Genomic DNA, 18,346 nt, shown 5'->3' on the forward strand with positions numbered 1-18,346 from the left:
CCGTGACAACGTTCAGGAACTCAGAAATGCTTTGGTAGCTTTGATAATGATTAATGCATTTTGTGTTTATTTAATCCTAGAGCTGCTGTCTTTTGTGTGTTTGGTTTCGGTAATGGGCCATAGTACAAGGTTATGGATGGAAATGTAGCCTTGTATTTGGCCTTAATGTGAATCCCATTTTCTAATGAACAACCTCACTGTGTACAATCTATTGTCTGTCTGTCACAGCCGTCAAAAGAAGTGGACCAAAGTGCAGCGTGGTAAGTGTACATTTTCCTTTTTATTTAAAATGTCACCAACAAAACAACAAACGAAAGAAACAACCGTGAAGCTTGCAGGGCAATAGTGCTACAAACAAAGTTAACTACCCACACTGAAAGGAGGGAAAAAGGGCTACCTAAGTATGATTCCCAATCAGAGACAATGATAGACAGCTGTCCCTGATTGAGAACCATACCCGGCCAAAACATAGAAATAAAGAAACATAGAAAACAAAACATAGAATGCCCACCCCAAATCACACCCTGACCAAACCGACTAGAGACATAAAAAGGCTCTCTAAGGTCAGGGCGTGACACTGTCTGTCTGTCTGTCTGTCTGTCTGTCTGTCTGTCTGTCTGTCTGTCTGTCTGTCTGTCTGTCTGTCTGTCTGTCTGTCTGTCTGTCTGTCTGTCTGTCTGTCTGTCTGTCTGTATTAATGGATGAGGATGCATGCCAAAAGATTGTCAGGAAGCACACATTTTTTATTAGAGTACAAATGATTTTATTAATGCAACCATTCCATCATCTGTAGCCATATCACTGTGAACCATATTATATATTGAGATTCAGCAACGCGCAAGCTCTCTTTTATCTCAGCGCAAACTCTGCAGAGAGAAGAGAGGAGATGTTAGTGAGAACTTGAACAAGGTTCTAAACACACAAGGACTCAGCCAATAGAGATCTATTCTAGACTGTTAAATTACAACATTCTAAATCACTACTAAATGTTGCCTGGTGTCCCTTTTGTTGAGTAGGTTAGGGTTAGGGTAAATAATGAATACTGTGCAGGCTGAGTATACTGGAGGCATTCTGCTACTTTTCAGAAATGCTTCAGCTCTGTCACTCCGCAGTGTCCTGGTCTTCCCTGGAAAGAGGAAAATAAACTTGTTGATTCCATGATTTGATTGACTTGGGTTCCTGGTTTTCAAAAGCTTTTGGGTAAATGTTTGAGTAATATTTGGCCATTAGAGAGGTCTCAATAGCATATGTGCGCACACACACCTACCAAAGATATAGAGAGATCAGATATGCACTCCGGCCATGGTGCTACTGCTGTGCATGAGGAGACAGTCAGGGCAGGTTTGCAGTAAATGTCCCGTGGAAGTCACATTATTCTCTATGTAAGAAAACACAGAGTAACTCTCAGAGTAATTTAACAGCATCTTTTCTATCTGAAATCTGGTTTAGGATGTTGACAGAGGAGTTGAGCCATTTTCCATCATTGTCAGAGGAAATGAGATGATCATTAGATAGAGATACACTTTAATAGGCTTATCTGAGAGCTGTATGTCTCTTCACATAGCCACTGTGTCTAACAATACATTACACAAGGGATTGGAAACAAAGCTATAGAGAGTTACTATAAACTTACATCAAGTTTCCCTGGAGGAGAAGTACTATCTTGTTGTGTGAACTGGGAAAGAATTCAATCCAGGAGCTGTTGGTCTTTCTCAGTATCGCATTGAACATCTCATGGTCCAGGAAACCCTTGATGAAGACCCACTTCCCAAAGATCTGTGGTGAAATGTATTGGTCTGTCACTTAATTTCATACATTTCTATTTGTATGGTGAGCATAGTGCCTGAGGGCAGAGGTTGTATTCTGCCTATAAACACTGTCTATAAGTTGGAGTCAAATGCCTTTTAAACTCCTTTAGATTCAGTTTACAAATTGGAAATCATCACTATTTCTAACATACCACAACACCACTATGGCTTAGGCCCACTCTATAGATATACAGTTGAAGTCGGAAGTTTACATACACTGAGGTTGGAGTCATTAAAACTCGTTTTTCAACCTCTCCACAAATTTCTTGTTGACAAACTATAGTTTTGGCAAGTCAGTTAGGACATCTACTTTGTGCATGACACAAGTAATTTTTCCAACAATTGTTTACAGACAGATTATTTCACTTATAATTCACTGTATCACAATTCCAGTGGGTCAGAAGTTTACATACACTAAGTTGACTGTGCCTTTAAACAGCTTGGAAAATTCCCGAAAAGGATTTCATGGCTTTAGAAGCTTCTGATAGGCTAATTGACATCATGTGAGTTATTGGAGGTGTACCTGTGGATGTATTTCAAGACCTACCTTCAAACTCAGTGCCTCTTTGCTTGACATCATGGGAAAATCAAAAGAAATCAGCCCTTGACCTCAGAAAAAATAGAACCATGTACCATGGGACCACGCAGCTGTCATACCGCTCAGGAAGGAGACGCGTTCTGTCTCCTAGAGATTAATGTACTTTGGTGCGAAAAGTGCAAATCAATCCCAGTACAACAGCAAAGGACCTTGTGAAGATGCTGGAGGAAAAAGTTGCAAAAGTATCTATATCCACAGTAAAACGAGTCCAATATCGACATAACCCGAAAGGCCGCTCAGCAAGGAAGAAGCAACTACTCCAAAACCGCCAATAAAAAACCAGACTACACATGGGGACAAAGATCATACTTTTTGGAGAAATATCCTCTGGTCTGATGAAACAGAAATATAACTGTTTGCCCATAATGACCATTGTTATGTTTGGAGGAAAAAGGGGGAAGCTTGCAAGCCGAAGAACACCATCCCAACCGCGAAGCATGGGGGTGGCAGCATCATGTTGTGGAGGTGCTTTGATGCAGGAGGGACTGGTGCACTTCACAAAATAGATGGCATCGTGAGGAAGGAAAATTATGTGGAAATATTGAAGCAACATCTCAAGACATCAGTCAGGAAGTTAAAGCTTGGTCGCAAATGGGTCTTCCAAATGGACAATAACCCCAATCATACTTCCCAGGTTGTGGCAAAATGGCTTAAGGACACATCTTAGGGCTAGGGGGCAGTGTTCGGAATTTCGGATGAATGACGTGCCCAAAGTAAACTGCCTTTTACTCAGGCCCAGAAGCTAGGATATGCATATAATTGGATAGCATTGGATAGAAAACACAGTTTCTAAAACTGTTAAAATAATGTCTGTGAGTATAACAGAACTGATATGGCAGGCAAAACCCAGAGGAAAATCCATCCGGAAAATGTTTTTTTGAGGTCACAGTCCATTTCAATGCTTGTCTATGGGATATACATAGACAAGCATTGAGTGTTGGTTGTCAATGAGCTGAATCACCTTCAATGTATACTGAGGTAAGACTGGTGTGTTTCAAGAGAATGTTTCTCCCCATGTTACGCAATACCTAAGTTACCCAAATCAGCCTGTGTGGCCTAGGCTCCTACTGATCCCCAAGGTCAATTTACATGTGGTTGAACTCTAGGGTGCAGTGACATCATGATTAAACCATTGGACCTCTACAACTATCAATTATTTATAGTTTGTTTGGTTTGGTCAGGGGCTCTATAGGGCAACACCCCAAGAGACATGTTTTGACGGTGAACTATAAACCAAACATTTACTTACTTTTATTGCTTTTAGTATCAAATATAAATTAGACATCTGCACACTGAAGACAATGTTTTATTTTATTTCGTTAGATAACATTTTCTGAAATTGGCCAGAATTACACAATCATTGAGCGTTGGCTGTACAACAAGGTGCAAAGGGATACATTTCACAGATAGACAGAGACAGATTCTGCTGAAATATACAAATGTCCAGGACAAACATTCCTCCTTTAGTGTGGAGAGACATCTTGGTTGTGTCCAAAATTCCCAACTTCCCCTAACCCGTAACCCCTATACCACAGCCCTAAGTGTAGGTATGTAGAATGGATTGTAAGGGTGAATGGAAAACTTTGTCATAGAGGAAGGTGAGAAAGGGCCTAGCACCATTGACAACGGCAGCCACAACCTCTGGCTTGCCAAGGGAATGAATGGGGTGAGAGGAGGAGGCCATTGTAGTTATGGGACGTAGCCATGCGATATAAGAGGGTGAGAGGTGGGAGGCCATCGTAGAGTACTGGGACGTAGCCATGGGACAGACGGGGTTGAGAGGTGGGAGGCCATCGTAGAATATTGGTACGTAGCCCAACATCACACAGTTATCAGTGGGAAGAGAGTCAATAGCAGGGCACTTATGAACGATGGCACACTCGTGCTGCCTCCTGTTGCTCCATTCAAGCAAGAGCATGGCCAGTTCTGCAGTCCCTCTCTGTCTATGTCTCTGTGTCTGTCCAGGCCCTTCCTCTGGCCTCTCCTCTCTTCTCTCCCCCTCTCGCGGAGCTCCTGCCGTCCAGTAGGGGGAGGCAGAGAGAGCGATAGGTCGTCTAGGACAGGTGCGGAGGGGTGAGGGCAGTCCAACCAATCGGCGGCCAAGGATCGCGGATATCCTGCCTCCGGGGCAGAGCCTGGGTAGGGGAACTTCCAATAGGAATCTCCTTTGAAGAGGTAGACGGAGCCTGAGGAAGTGATATAGGAGGGGGCTTAATGTATGTTGATATATACAGACTCACACATGTATTGTACATTACGTGTGGTGTCTCTCACATATAATCTTTCATATTGTCACTCTCATAGAATCTCAGTCTGTTCTCCTCGTTCATCTCTCTCTCACTCACTTTCTCTCTCATACACTTTCTCTCTTTCTCCCTCTATTTCTTCCTCGCTCTCTCACCGTCTCTCTCAGTGGTAATCCCATTCACTCCTCCTCTGATAAGGTCAGCCCAGGTGTTACTCTCCTCTTCCTCTCCTCCTCCTGCTTCCCCCTCTCCAATCTCCCCCCACACTGGTCCTTCCTTTGGATCCCACATCAGGCCCTGCTCCACCTCTTCTTCCTCTCCTCCTCCCTTTCCTTCTGTCTCTCCCCATTTCCTCAGAGCTGAGAGGGGGCGGGGGTAGCCCTCCTGGAGAGAGAGGTCATTGAACAGCCAAAACTGGGACTCTACAAAACAAAATGGAAAGAGGCAATGAAGAGTGTTCTCAAGGTTGTGTCTGGTTTATAATTCATTCACATAGAGTATATGATTGCGGGTGGAGAGAGAAACTAGAATCAAGAGCATAGTTTAGTCTGTTGAATAGCACTAATTCTCCTCTGTTGTTAAAGGTCCAATGCAGCATTTTTATCTCAATATCAAACCATTTCTGGGTAACAATTACTGTGATTGTGTTAAATTAAAATGGTCAAAAAGAAACAAAAATAGCTTCGTAGCAAAGAGCAATTTCTCAAGCAAGAATTTTGCTACGACTGTCTGGGAGAGGGGAGGGGAAAACTGAAAATTAGCTGTTATTGGTAGAGAGGTTTGGAACTGTCTTTCTTATTGGTCTATTAACTAATTTACCACATGATGATGTCACCAGGCAGGCCAAAACTCCATCCCACCAAAACAGGCAGAAATTTCAGTTTTTTTTCTTCCAAACAGCTCTTACTATAAAAATGGTCTTATTATAGTTTTCACAATTTCACAGCATTTTCCAACATCATAGTGTGTGGGGTGACTGGAGTCAGAGGTTACCTACCAGTGATGAATATGATGGCGTGGTCTGAGTGTCTCTCCAACACAGCCTGCAGGGGGGGCAGGTTAGGGGGCAGACCCCCCCACAGCCTCCTCACCGAGGCCCCCCGTCCCGACACCAGCCCCCCAGTACTGACCCTCCAAATACTCAGCCCTGCCAGAGAGGGGGCGGGGGGGGGGGGGGGGAATAGAGAGGAATAAGGCAGGATAGTCAGAGTAGTAATAGAGGGGAGTATTGGGTGAAGGACAGATACAGATAAAGAGATGTGAGGTGAGGTGAGTTGAGACAGAGAGGAATTCAATACAAAGTCCTGCAGTTGTGGGTACATCCACCAGGGGGCGATCATGCCCGTAGTTTAAAACAGGAGGCTAGGGGAAATAGTCCAACCAATAGGGAGACTACCTACACCACACTCACCTTTAAAGAAGAACGTCTCTCCCCTAATCTTGGCCACTGCATCAAAGCTAGTGTTACAGCGGTCTACAGAATGGCTGAAAGAGAAGCAGAGAGCAACAGAGAGGATGAGAGGGAGGGAGAGATGCAGTGATGGAGGAGATAGTTATTGGTTGAATGGCTGCCCCTTATCCACTTTTGTTAACCTGTCAGTGCCTGTGTCTGTAGTGTGTCAGTACCTGTGTCTGTGTCGGTGTCCGTGTCCGTCGCGATGCTGCAGCTGAGGTTCAGGAACCAACCGAGGAACGTCTGTGACCATGAGTTGATTTCTATTACCTGTCAACACACCTTCCTTTCAGAACTCAGTACAACAACAGGAGGACACACACCCACACCAAGTGAACAAGTGATAATATACACAAACACAGAGACTGACCATAGAGCCTGGTGATGAGCTCCAGGTCGTTGGGGCCCAGACGGTAGTTTAGAGGGTCTCCTACGGGGCCCTGGTAGTAAGGTCTCATCACAGAGCGCCTGGCAGACGAGTGGGACAAACCCAGGGCGTGGCCAAATTCATGCACCAGCACGGTGAACAAGTCCGTTCCCTCAGAGGCTGGGGAGGGGCGATGGTTGTGGGGAGGTGTAGAGTTTCAGTTTAGGGGGAATGTTAGCAGTGTCTTGTCTGTGTCCATAATATTCCAAAAATGTGTGTCAATAATATTTTCCAAATTGAACCCCTTACTATTGTAAACCTCAGGATGATTAAACAGTGGAGTTGACCATAAATTCTACCTAACTTACCAGAGGGCTGCACAGAATTATCACAGTAACGCAAATACTTGCCTTCAACTTTCAGATCTACAGGAAGTTCCTAGGGGTAAGGGCTAGTGTTTGGTTTGGTATTGGCCTCTTGAACCCCCAGTAGCTCTTTTTCCTGTCTCTGGGTCTTCTGGCTGTCACTCACCTGGCTGGCGGAACACCCACTCCTCCTCGGCATCTAGGTGTACACCACCCGCTCTGGTGAGGTCAGAAGGGAAGAAGGCGTGGCCAACAGCTCCTCCTGCACCATCGAAGGGGTAGCCGTCACCATGGAAACCGTGGAGGAAGTCCACCTGCAGATCCGCCCCTTCTGGGCCTCCCACCTGGCAACGGGAGAAACAGGGAGTGAGGTCAGAGGGGGGGGGGGGGGATTCAACTATCACAAAAAGGAACGTCTAGAGAAAGAGACTGACCTCGTGGAACTCCAGCGGGGTTGGCTCCGCCCACACCCTCAGGGCGTAGAACACCAGAGAGCGAATCGTCTCGCGGGAGAGGGAGGAGGAGGAGGTTGGGTATGAACGCAACCTAGGGACATTTATTTGAGAGAAAGAAAGAGAGCGAGGTAGGGAGAGCGAGAGAGAGAGAGAACATTTGAGAAAATGAGAGAAGCATGACTAGGGAGTTCTAGGGAAGATGAGAAAGCTGTAGGGATGACAATTGAGGGATAAGTTAACGATTGAGTGATAAGTTGATGAATAAGAGGGTATGTTGGAGGGATGATGAGCAGAAGTCTAAGGAACCTCCAGTTGATGTTCCTTCGTGTCCATGTTGTCACAGCCCTCTTTCTCCTCAGGCCCTGCCCCTCTTGGAGCTGATTGGCCAGTGGTTTGGGCTCCTCCCCTTTGTCTGGCAGTGAACATCGCGGGGCTCGCATCAGAGCCAGCGTCTCCTCATCTTAGACAGGAGGACAGAGAGAGAGAGAGAGAGAGAGAGAGGGAGAGTGAGAGAGAGAGAACCACAGAGGATGGATACCATCACCTTAATTTCCCCAACCCCAACCCTCTTTTTTATTTTCTCACCTGCAACTCCTGTCTCCTCTAGGCCTGCAAACCTTTGCATGGCGCTAACAGCATGAGTGACAGCTGTCCAGGCTTGTAGCTGTCCAGTGGAGGGGTCCGAGGGCGGGAGGTAGCCATACCTCGTCAGCCAATCCTGGGACAAGACACCGAAGTATTGCATTGAGAAGCATCATGTAGGTAGGACTCAGTTGTAAACTACCGAGTCGTGGGTTCATTGTGACAATGTGACAACGTCATGAGCAGCAGAGGTGGTGGTTTTGAGTGGGTAAAGGGAAATCACAGGTTAAGTGGAAATCAGATAAGTAAAAAGCAGGGGTTGACTCGACAGCTCTTCAAAGTGTCTACATAAAGCGTCTAACTCAATAGACCAATCCTGTGAAGGTACATGCCCATATGCACGTGAGCCCAGTTAAGCTTGCTCATCAAGGCAGCTCTAAATGAGTCAAAACCAGATCAAGGCATGTGATGTATCACCTTTGCTAGTGGATTGGTATTCACTATTTTCTCTATTCACTTTGACTATTTTCACTAGGCCATCGTAAATGACAACTTGCTGAAATAAATAATCCATTCTGCATGAATAATAAAAACGTCCTTGTTAAAGACCTATACGCCTCTGCATTGTCCCTCACCACCAGTCCAGTGGTCTCATCGTCCGTGGGGGTAACAGGAGTAGAGCATGTGGAAGCTGTTGTGTCCGTTGGGGCAACTGCTGAGCCTTGGACCCCGGCCACGGACACGGTTTGCATGCGCTCGCACACGTACAGGAGGAGAATACTCCACGCCGCTGCCTTCATCCTGCTGGCGTTCACATATTCCAATCAAACTCGGGAAACAAAGTTGGAGTGAACATTTATCGCCTCCGGTCAGTTCAGCCATGCGACTGGTCAAGGTCTATGAGGTGTCATCCGTCCTTCATGGTCGGGTTGACGGTGAAGAGTGAAGGTAAGCCGTGACAGGACCTCTTGGAACTTTTTGCCACTGCTCGTGAAACCAGTCAAACACTCTGGGAATGGGAGGGAGAAACCACCGGTTTACATTGTTGGTTTTACGCTGTTGTTGCCAAAGCGAACATTGACACAGTTTATGTTAAAGGCTTTAAATGACTACGAAGCTTGGCTTTGCACCATATGGCACAAATATTTCAAACATGCAAGAAGAACTGCCCCTGCCTACCTTCAAGCTATGCTCAAACCCTACACCCCAACCCGAGCAGTCCGTTCTACCACCTCTGACCCTCCCACCCCTACGGGAGGGCAGCTCCCGCTCAGGCCAGTCCAAGCTTTTCTCTTTCCTGGCACCCCAATGGTGGAACCAGCTTCCACCTGAAGCTAGGACAGCAGAGTCCCTGCCAATCTTCTGAAAACACCGGAAACCGTATCTCTTCAAAGAGTATATTTTTTTGCAACAAAGCATCCTTCACTCATGCTGCGAAACATACCCTCGTAAAACTGACTATCCTGCCGATCCTTGACTTCGGCGATGTCATTTACAAAATAGCTTCCAACACTCTACTCAGCAAATTGGATGCAGTCTATCACAGTGCCATCCGTTTTGTCACCAAAGCCCCATATACTACCCACCACTGCGACCTGTACGCTCTAGTTGGCTGGCCCTCGCTTCATATTCGTCGCCAAATCCACTGGCTCCAGGTCATCTATAAGTCTATGCTAGGTAAAGCCCCACCTTATCTCAGCTCACTGGTCACCATAGCAGCATCCACCCATAGCACGCGCTCCAGCAGGTATATTTCACTGGTCACCCCCAAAGCCAATTCCTCCTTTGGCCGCCTTTCCTTCCAGTTCTCTGCTGCCAATGACTGGAACGAATTGCAAAAATCACTGAAGCTGGAGACCCAAATCTCCCTCACTAACTTTAAACACCAGCTGTCAGAGCAGCTCACAGATCACTGCACCTGTACATAGCCCATCTGTAAATAGCCCATCCAACTATCTCATCCCGATACTGTTAATTTTTTTCTTCTCCTTTGCACCCCAGTATCTCTAGTTTCACATTCATCTTCTGCACATCTATCACTCCAGTGATTAATTGCTAAATTGTAATTATTTCACCACTATGGCATATTTATTGCCTTACCTCTCTTATCTTACCTCATTTGCACACACTGTATATAGACTTTTTTTTCTCTATTGTGTTATTGACTTGTGTAACTGTGTTGTTGTTTGTGTCGCACTGCTTTGCTTTATCTTGGCCAGGTCGCAGTTGTAAATGAGAACTTGTTCTCAACTAGCCTACCTGGTTAAATAAAGGTGAAATAAAAAATAAAAATAAAATCCTAAATAATCGCCCTCCATGACCCCCACCCCCCCAAAAAACGATATATGTGTTGGTTCAGGATATATATACAGTATATATATCAATATACACTACATGATCAAAAGTATGTGGACACCTGCTCGTGGGAGTTGGTCCCCCCTTTGTGGCTATAACAGCCTCTACTTTTCTGGGAAGGCTTTCCAGTAGATGTTGGAACATTGCTGCGGGGACTCGCTTCCATTCAGCCACAAGAGCATTAGTGAGGTCGGGCACTGATGTTGGGCGAGTAAGCCTGGCTCTCAGTCATCGTTCCAATTCATCCCAAAGGTGTTCGATTGGGTTGAGGTCAGGGCTCTGTGCAGGCCAGTCAAGTTCTTCCACACCGATCTCGACAAACCATTTCTGTATGAATCTCCCTTTGTGCAAGGGGGCATTGTCATGCTGAAACAGAAAGGGCATTCCCAAACTGTTACCACAAAGCACAGAATCATCTAGAATGTCATTGTATGCTGTAGTGTTAAGATTTCCCTTCACTGGAACTAAGGGGCCTAGCCCGAACCATGAAAAACAGCTCCAGACCATTATTCCTCCTCCACCAAACTTTACAGTTGGCACTCTGCATTTGGGCAGATAGTGTTTTCCTGGCATCCGCCAAACCTAGATTTGTCTGTCGGACTGTCAAATGGTGAAGTGTGATTCATCACTCCAGAGAACGCGTTTTCACTGCTCCAGAGTCCAATGGCGGTGAGCTTTACACCACTCCAGCCGACGCTTGGCATTGCGCATGGTTTTCTTAGGTTTGTGTGCGGCTGCTCGGCCATGAAAACACATTTTATGAAGCTCCGTTATGTGCTGACGTTGCTTCCAGAGGCAGTTTGGAACTTGGTAGTGAGTGTTTTGCAACTGAGGACAAACGATTTTTACGGGCTTCAGCACTCGGCGGTCCCGTTCTGTGAGCTTGTGTGGCCTACCGCTTCGCGGCTGAGCAATTGTTGCTCCTAGACGTTTCCACTTCACGATAACAGCACTTACAGTTGACAAGGGCAGCTCTAGCAGGGTCAAAATTTGACAAACTGACTTGTTGGAAAGGTGGCATCCTATGACGGTGCCACGTTGAAAGTCACTGAGCTCTTCAGTAAGACCATTCTACTGCCAATGTTTGTCTATGGAGATTGCATGGCGGTGTGCTCGATTTTATACACCTGTCAGCAACGGGTGTGGCTGAAATAGCCAAATCCACTAATTTGAAGGGGTGTCCATATACTTTTGTATATATAGTGTATATAATTATTTCGTTTGTGGGGCCGTTGGAAATGTTTTGGTCACAGTTAGGTAGCCTACAGTGCGTATATTGAAAAGGAGACCCTGGTCTCAATTGGGCTTCCCTGATTAAATAAAAGTTAATAAAAATATGAAATTCACAACTGGCACGCAGATCTTGAGAAATGGTAGGATCAATTGTAAATCGGCAATCACCAAAGAAGGGAGAAGGGAAACAGAGAAGGGAAACATTCTGCGAATATTTTGACATTGTATCAACAAGGCGGCTCGGAGAATATTGAAACATTCTGTATCAACAAGGCAGCTCCGAGAATATTGATTGCAACATAGTAGCCAACGAAGGTGCGGCATCTTTCCATGGGCCAGTTTGACTCTGTCTGATATTATTATGTTGCCTACGTGGTAATTGCACTGTCTGGGTGGTTATTATAAAAATATAAAAAACTACATCCACACTAAATAACTTAGGACTATTTAATAACGTTTTGCTAGCAAGATTGATCTGTAAGTATATGTGATTTTAATTGAGCAAGATGGACAAGCAAGACTGATAGAGTGAGAGGTGGAAATGCATTATACCAGAGGCAGGTGGGCTACAGGTAGGGATTAGGGATGCAGGCAGATGATGATAAAGAAGTAGGCCTACAACTAAATCATTATTGATTTGCATGATCTCCATTATCATTCTGTCACTGTATGACAATGTACATGTTTTATATCCTACAATTGTCATTGTCTTTGAAGCCAAAAACAGGACATGTATTTTGGAGAAATGCTCTCAATAGCAAGTTGTTCAGTTGTGGGGGGTTTTCATACCACAAATTGCACTAGCTTACTGGGAAAATGTTTCTAAATATCAATTAGGCCCATAGATATCACAGCATTTTAAGAGCAATAAAATAGCTTTTGGTTTCGAAAGGTCACCTAAAAGGAGGGCTCCCTAACCTCCCAATTCCCAATGCAATTAACCCCTGGCTCTCAGATTACAACAAGGTTTACACGGCCGAGTTCAAATGCTGACATTAAAATCAAAGCAATCGGCGCACTGCCCAAACCGCGGACTGGCAAAGCAAGCTAGCGCCATCGCTGCTTTCTAAAAGTGAGAGAAAAGGGCCCGAACTGGCAGCTGCTCTCCGAGCGACGCTCCACATGGTCCTAAAGCCAGCCTTGGAAACCTTAAACAGCTGTTGCGTTTTAACCGGGATTGGAATGATTTGAGTCTACTTTTTTGTTGTTGCCTACTTTACATTTTTGGTCTTGAGCTAGCTAGGGTATGGCGACCCAACTGACGCCTCTACTGTATAGCCTCGTTTTTACTCAGCATAAAAGTGAGTAAATCTACCTCTTTCTCATTGAGACATTTTAAATAATATGTATATAATGCAGAGATACAATATTATATTCATACTGAAAATAATGATGAATGAAAATGTCGATGAAGATGGTCAGGACATGTGGGCATGATCAATAGGAGACGAACCAAGAAATATCTAATCAGGAGATGGAAGAACATTTGCATAAAGTAAATAAGGGAGGGGTGTACGGAAATGGAAGGGTGTGTACAATAAGATTTAATTTCGAAGAGGGAAAGTGTGTGTGGGATGGAGGTGGGAGTAAGGTGGGCTGAGAAGGATGTGGTGGTTTAATTAAATTAGCGGCTGTCATTTAGTTAAAGAAGGGGGGGGGGGGGGCAAAAAGGGAGGGATGGAAGGATGGATGAAAGGATAGAGAGATCATGGAGGACAGTTTTAAGGTAATGGGATTAAAGTGGAATGTGGGTTCAGTCCTTTTCTCAAGGGACAGATAGAAGGAGAAAGGGAGGAAATAAAAGACAAGTGGTGCCTCCATCTCCCTTTCAAGGATAAAAGGAGAGAGTAAAGGGGAGACTAGGAGAGAGACACTTAAGAGAGGAGGTAGGCTACAGAAAGAAAGAAAGGGAGGTGTACAGTAAGGTGGGTGAAGGGTGGCATGTGGTGGTTGAGTAATGAAAGTGCCAGCGGGTGTTAATGAAGGGATTCTTTAATTATGCTGGGTTCCAAACACGCACTCTTGACTTGGGCCCGCCATCTGGTTCAGTGCATGTTGGCGTTCTAAAGCACTCATCACGCACAAATGGTTCTAACACCCACTGTCAGACAATATGGCAAAGAAACACATTAGCTAAAAAGCATACTGTAAGAGGGGGTGCAAATTAAAAATATATTATGTTTAATAGCTACTACAATGCATCTGTACACCAATACTGGAAACAAAGTGCAACATTCCTTTTTACTGCATACACACAAACTCAAAAATAGTGCATACTCACACAAGTTGATTCTCACGATTGACAGTTAAACAAAAATTGATAAAAAGTGCAGTTTATCCAATGCTTACCTTACCCTTCGTCCCTGACTTCGAACTCTCTCTCTCTCGCTCTCTCCTCTCACTCACTCTGAACAGATGTGTCCCTTTCCCAACCACTAACCCACTCACTCCGCCTTCACTCCCTCAAACTCTATAAACCCCCCCCCCCCATGTTGCTGAGCTCTCACAATAGTCTCCTCAATACTACCACTAAAACAAATCTGTGTGTGTGTGTCACTCAAACCACACATATGGCTATCAATCCTTTCCAACTCCTAATTAATTGTAATATTTATACACAGTATATATGTGTATACTGTATGTAAACTATAACACATTCAATATGAAAACCACATTTTGAATTAATCCATGTTTTTTTTTAAATAATTCAATTAGGCTCAGAAACGTGTTTGGCATGGCGTATAAGAATACATTTGATGTGTAACTAAAGATTCTCTCTGTGGAATTAGTGAGAGTGAGACAGCACATATAGTGTGTTTGTTTGTGTCTCTGTGTGTGTGAGTGTCCACGTATTGACTGTGTGTAGTAAGGAGGGGGGTTAGTAAGATTTTGATTAAATCCTCTTAACGAAAGGATTAAAAAAAATGTAAGATAAAGATTTGAACAGATCTCGCTCGCTAACTGTCTCTCTAGCTCCCACTCTCTTTCTCTCTACAGGGGTATTATTCTATCCTACTGACCTCCTTCTGGAAATAATACTGACTAAGAAAGCCAATTACCCAAAAAAAATTCACTAGGCAAGTCAGTTAAGAACAAATTCTTATTTACAATGACAGCCTACCGGGGAACAGTGGGTTAACTGCCTTGTTCAGGGGTAGAACGATAGATTTTTACATTGTTGGCTCGGGGATTTGATTCAGCAACCCTTCAGTTACTGGCCCAATGCTCTAACCTCTAGGCTACCTGCCACCCCAAACAGAGGAGACAGAAAGAATACAGAGCCAAAAATAAGCAGATTTGAGCGACAATGCAGGATAACTATAACACCACCTGTTGAAACTTTCTATCGACAGAGAGAGAGAGAGAAAGGAGAGAGAGAGAGAAAGGAGAGAGAGAGAACAGATGCTTCCCTCTTTCTCCTCCTCCATTCTCTCTCTCCCTCGGGGGGAAAGGTTTGATTGAAAAAGGACGTTAGGACACCCTGTTTTTACAAGAAAACTTGATCCCCTGATCTGCCCCTAATCTTTAACCAGGACCTGTCATAGCAGAGACAAAAAGGGATAAAATACCTAATGGCAACATTAGCAACACCACTTCGCTCATTTAAAGCCCTCACTGAACCTCAACTCATCACAACCTCGCCAACTGACCCCATTTTTCTGTGATATTTTTCTTTTCTCTGGGCTTTTTCCCCCTACCATAGAATGCCTACCCTAATTTGGAGTAAACTTCAACTGCTACTTACAGCTATTTCACTCACATCTACGGTACCTGTAGTTAAATACTTATACATATATTCCTCATTTCCTCTTTCTTCAAGTGCTGGATTTTCACCCACAGCAGCCAATCCACCATTCATTCTGATCTTAACTCCAAACCTCCAATGTCCACAGATTAACCCATCTTTCCCAGTATAATGCCATTTTATTTCGCAATACATCCTTGTAGCAAGTACTTTATATAATAGCTTACATTGAAACAGATGGATTGATGTGTCAATTGTTGTTTTATATGTCAGTTCATAGACCCAATGCCAAGGTATTGGACATCAAAACCCTGTTCGCAACTGTGGTTTAACACCATTGACTATATTCGAATTCCTTGAATCTATAGTTGGCTGCCAACTAGGTGGAGAAAATAGAAAATAGTTTCCCCTGTTGTCTTGACGACGGGGCCAACCCACATGAATGCATGTGGTGGTTGGGCAGGGTCAAAGGTGATGTGCTGGAGGGGGAGATGGTTAACGCATGGAGGCTGTATTTTGTACTCCTGAAACAGGGAAGGGGGTATAGGCTTGAATATATGAATGGGCTTGTGTGTCTGGGAATCTGCGAATGCCCCAATTGTGGGGCTGAACTTGTGGTTCCCCAGGCAACTGAGGCACTTTTTAGGAACTCTACATTGCATGGGGTCTTTGTTGTTCACTCAGCATGTGGCATACCTCACAACTGACATCTTTCAGATGTCCTGTTTTTTTTTTTACACTCTGCAACATTAAGGATATAAGAGTTCTTACTGGGTTAATTGTCCTGTCACATACTCCTAGAAGGAACCCACTGGGTACAGACATCCATTCGACGTCTATTCCACGTTGTTTCAACGTCATTTCACTGAAATGACATGGAAACCATGTTGATTCAACCAGTGTGCCCAGTGGGAAGGGTGTTCATTGCCTGATGCCAGTCTGCTCGAATGACAAGAACAGGTTTGGGAAGGTTGTTGAAATGACCAGATCATCAAATGGCACTCTGATTATTTTACATTTTTCACTGTAGATAATCTTTAGTTCAACTAAAACTAATATGGCAGGCACTTCAGTGCAGAAACAGACTGGCATCCTCTCTAGGACAACTGGCATTAGACTTACAGTAACTGACATCAAGTGAGGCCAACTCCATAAGGAACATCACTTGGAGGAGAATGCAGAGCCATACTGTGACTGTAGGCCTGCTGTTAGCTGGGTATTCAAATCGAATCAAATTTTATTTGTCACATGCTCCGAATACAACAGGTGTAGACCTTACCGTGAATGTAAATAGAACTGGTGTCCATTTGATTAATTGTTCAGCCGTCTTATGGCTTGGGGGTAGAAGCTGTTAAGGAGCCTTTTGGACCAAAGACTTGGCGCTGCCGTACCGCTTGCCGTGCGGTAGCAGAGAGAACAGTCTATGACTTGGGTGACTGGAGTCTTTGTACATTTTTTGTAGTCCACAGTGTCCCTATTGTGCCTCTATCTTTCCCCTGTTAACTAGATGTCTAGTTAGGGAAGCATAAACCTATGATGTTGCACAGACGACTGCTAGAGTTGAAATGCTAGAGTTGACTGCAGATGCTAGAGTTGAAATGCTAGAGTTGACTGCTAGAGTTGACTGCTAGAGGCTATAGTTGAAATGCTAGAGTTGACTGCAGATGCTAGAGTTGAAATGCTAGAGTTGACTGCAGATGCTAGAGTTGAAATGCTAGAGTTGACTGCTAGATGCTAGAGTTGAAAGCTAGAGGCTAGAGTTGAAATGCTAGAGTTGACTGCTAGATGCTAGAGTTGACTGCTAGATGCTAGAGTTGACTGCTAGATGCTAGAGTTGAAATGCTAGAGTTGACTGCTAGATGCTAGAGTTGAAATGCTAGTTGACTGCTAGATGCTAGAGTTGAAATGCTAGAGTTGACTGCTAGATGCTAGAGTTGAAATGCTAGAGTTGACTGCTAGATGCTAGAGTTGAAATGCTAGAGTTGACTGCTAGATGCTAGAGTTGAAATGCTAGAGTTGACTGCTAGATGCTAGAGTTGAAATGCTAGAGTTGACTGCTAGATGCTAGAGTTGAAATGCTAGAGTTGACTGCTAGATGCTAGAGTTGACTACTAGATGCTAGAGTTGACTACTAGATGCTAGAGTTGACTACTAGATGCTAGAGTTGACTGCTAGATGCTAGAGTTGACTGCTAGATGTGCACATAGATGTTGCTGGGGCCTGGCTTTAGGGTAGCTGGGGTACAACCTTACAACAGGGATGTATTTCTGGAAACCGAGTTTGCGCCATCCTACATTACAGATCGCCCCATTCAGAAACCAACCCTACCAGGCCCAAGCACCAACCCTGCCCTGCCAGACCCCAGCAACATTCCAGTCCTGCCAGGCTCCAGCACCAACCTGCCAGGCCCCAGCACTATTCCAGTCCTGCCAGGCCCCAGCACCAACCTACCAGGCCCCAGCACCATTTCAGCCCTGCCAGGCCCCAGCACCAACCTGCCAGGCCTCAGCACCATTCCAGCCCTGCCTAGCACGAGCTCAGACACAGACCTGCCCAGTTCTTATGCTAGCACCAGCTCACCCTTGACCAGCAATGTCATTGCTGACAGTGGATTACCATCTCCAGAGGACATCCGGCCATATCCAAAAGCTGGCCCCCGAAAACCAGCTTGCAAAGGAAGAAAATGGCGCAAAACAATTCTAACTGACACACCAATGAAGCAGGCACTAGAAATGGAAAAGAATAAGGCACAATCTAGCGAAAGGCTGTTTCCGAAGAAAAGGAAGCAAGGGGGGAGTCAAAATCTGGATCTGCAAAGAACAAGAAGCCAGCTAAAAAAATATATATATAAAAAAAAATTGTGTAGAAGAGTCATCAGATGAAGAGGAGTGCTTCTGCCTCATCTGTGTGGAGCCATTTTCAAATCCTTCCAAAGGAGACTTGAGTGAAGTGTGTGAGATGCAACAAATGGGCCCATGAGGCTTGCACCTCAGGCCAGGCAATTTATGTGTGCCAGAACTGTGACTCTGAAGATCAGTCTGATTAGTCAGATACGGATGTACGTCGTATAGGCTGTTAAAAAACTGTGCGTTAATGCATTATTGTGTTTAAACACCACGTCTGTTTTGTTAAGACTTTA

General features: G+C 44.7%; 1 protein-coding gene across 1 annotated transcript; it reads right to left on the bottom strand.

The window, feature by feature from the left end:
* Positions 1-3,758: 3,758 nt before the first annotated feature.
* LOC120061954 (matrix metalloproteinase-17-like) lies at positions 3,759-8,674 on the bottom strand. Its single transcript, XM_039011740.1, has 11 exons — positions 8,510-8,674; positions 7,878-8,010; positions 7,599-7,752; positions 7,272-7,383; positions 7,004-7,181; positions 6,476-6,652; positions 6,279-6,348; positions 6,064-6,137; positions 5,650-5,799; positions 4,808-5,074; positions 3,759-4,592 (listed from the first exon to the last, which is right to left on the bottom strand). The coding sequence occupies exons 1-11, from the start codon at positions 8,672-8,674 to the stop codon at positions 4,228-4,230; spliced, it is 1,845 nt and encodes a 614-aa protein (XP_038867668.1). The 3' UTR covers positions 3,759-4,227.
* Between the last annotated feature and the right edge of the window lie 9,672 nt (positions 8,675-18,346).

The sequence above is a fragment of the Salvelinus namaycush genome, chromosome 17 (genome assembly GCF_016432855.1).
Source record: "Salvelinus namaycush isolate Seneca chromosome 17, SaNama_1.0, whole genome shotgun sequence".
Taxonomy (NCBI): domain Eukaryota; kingdom Metazoa; phylum Chordata; class Actinopteri; order Salmoniformes; family Salmonidae; genus Salvelinus; species Salvelinus namaycush.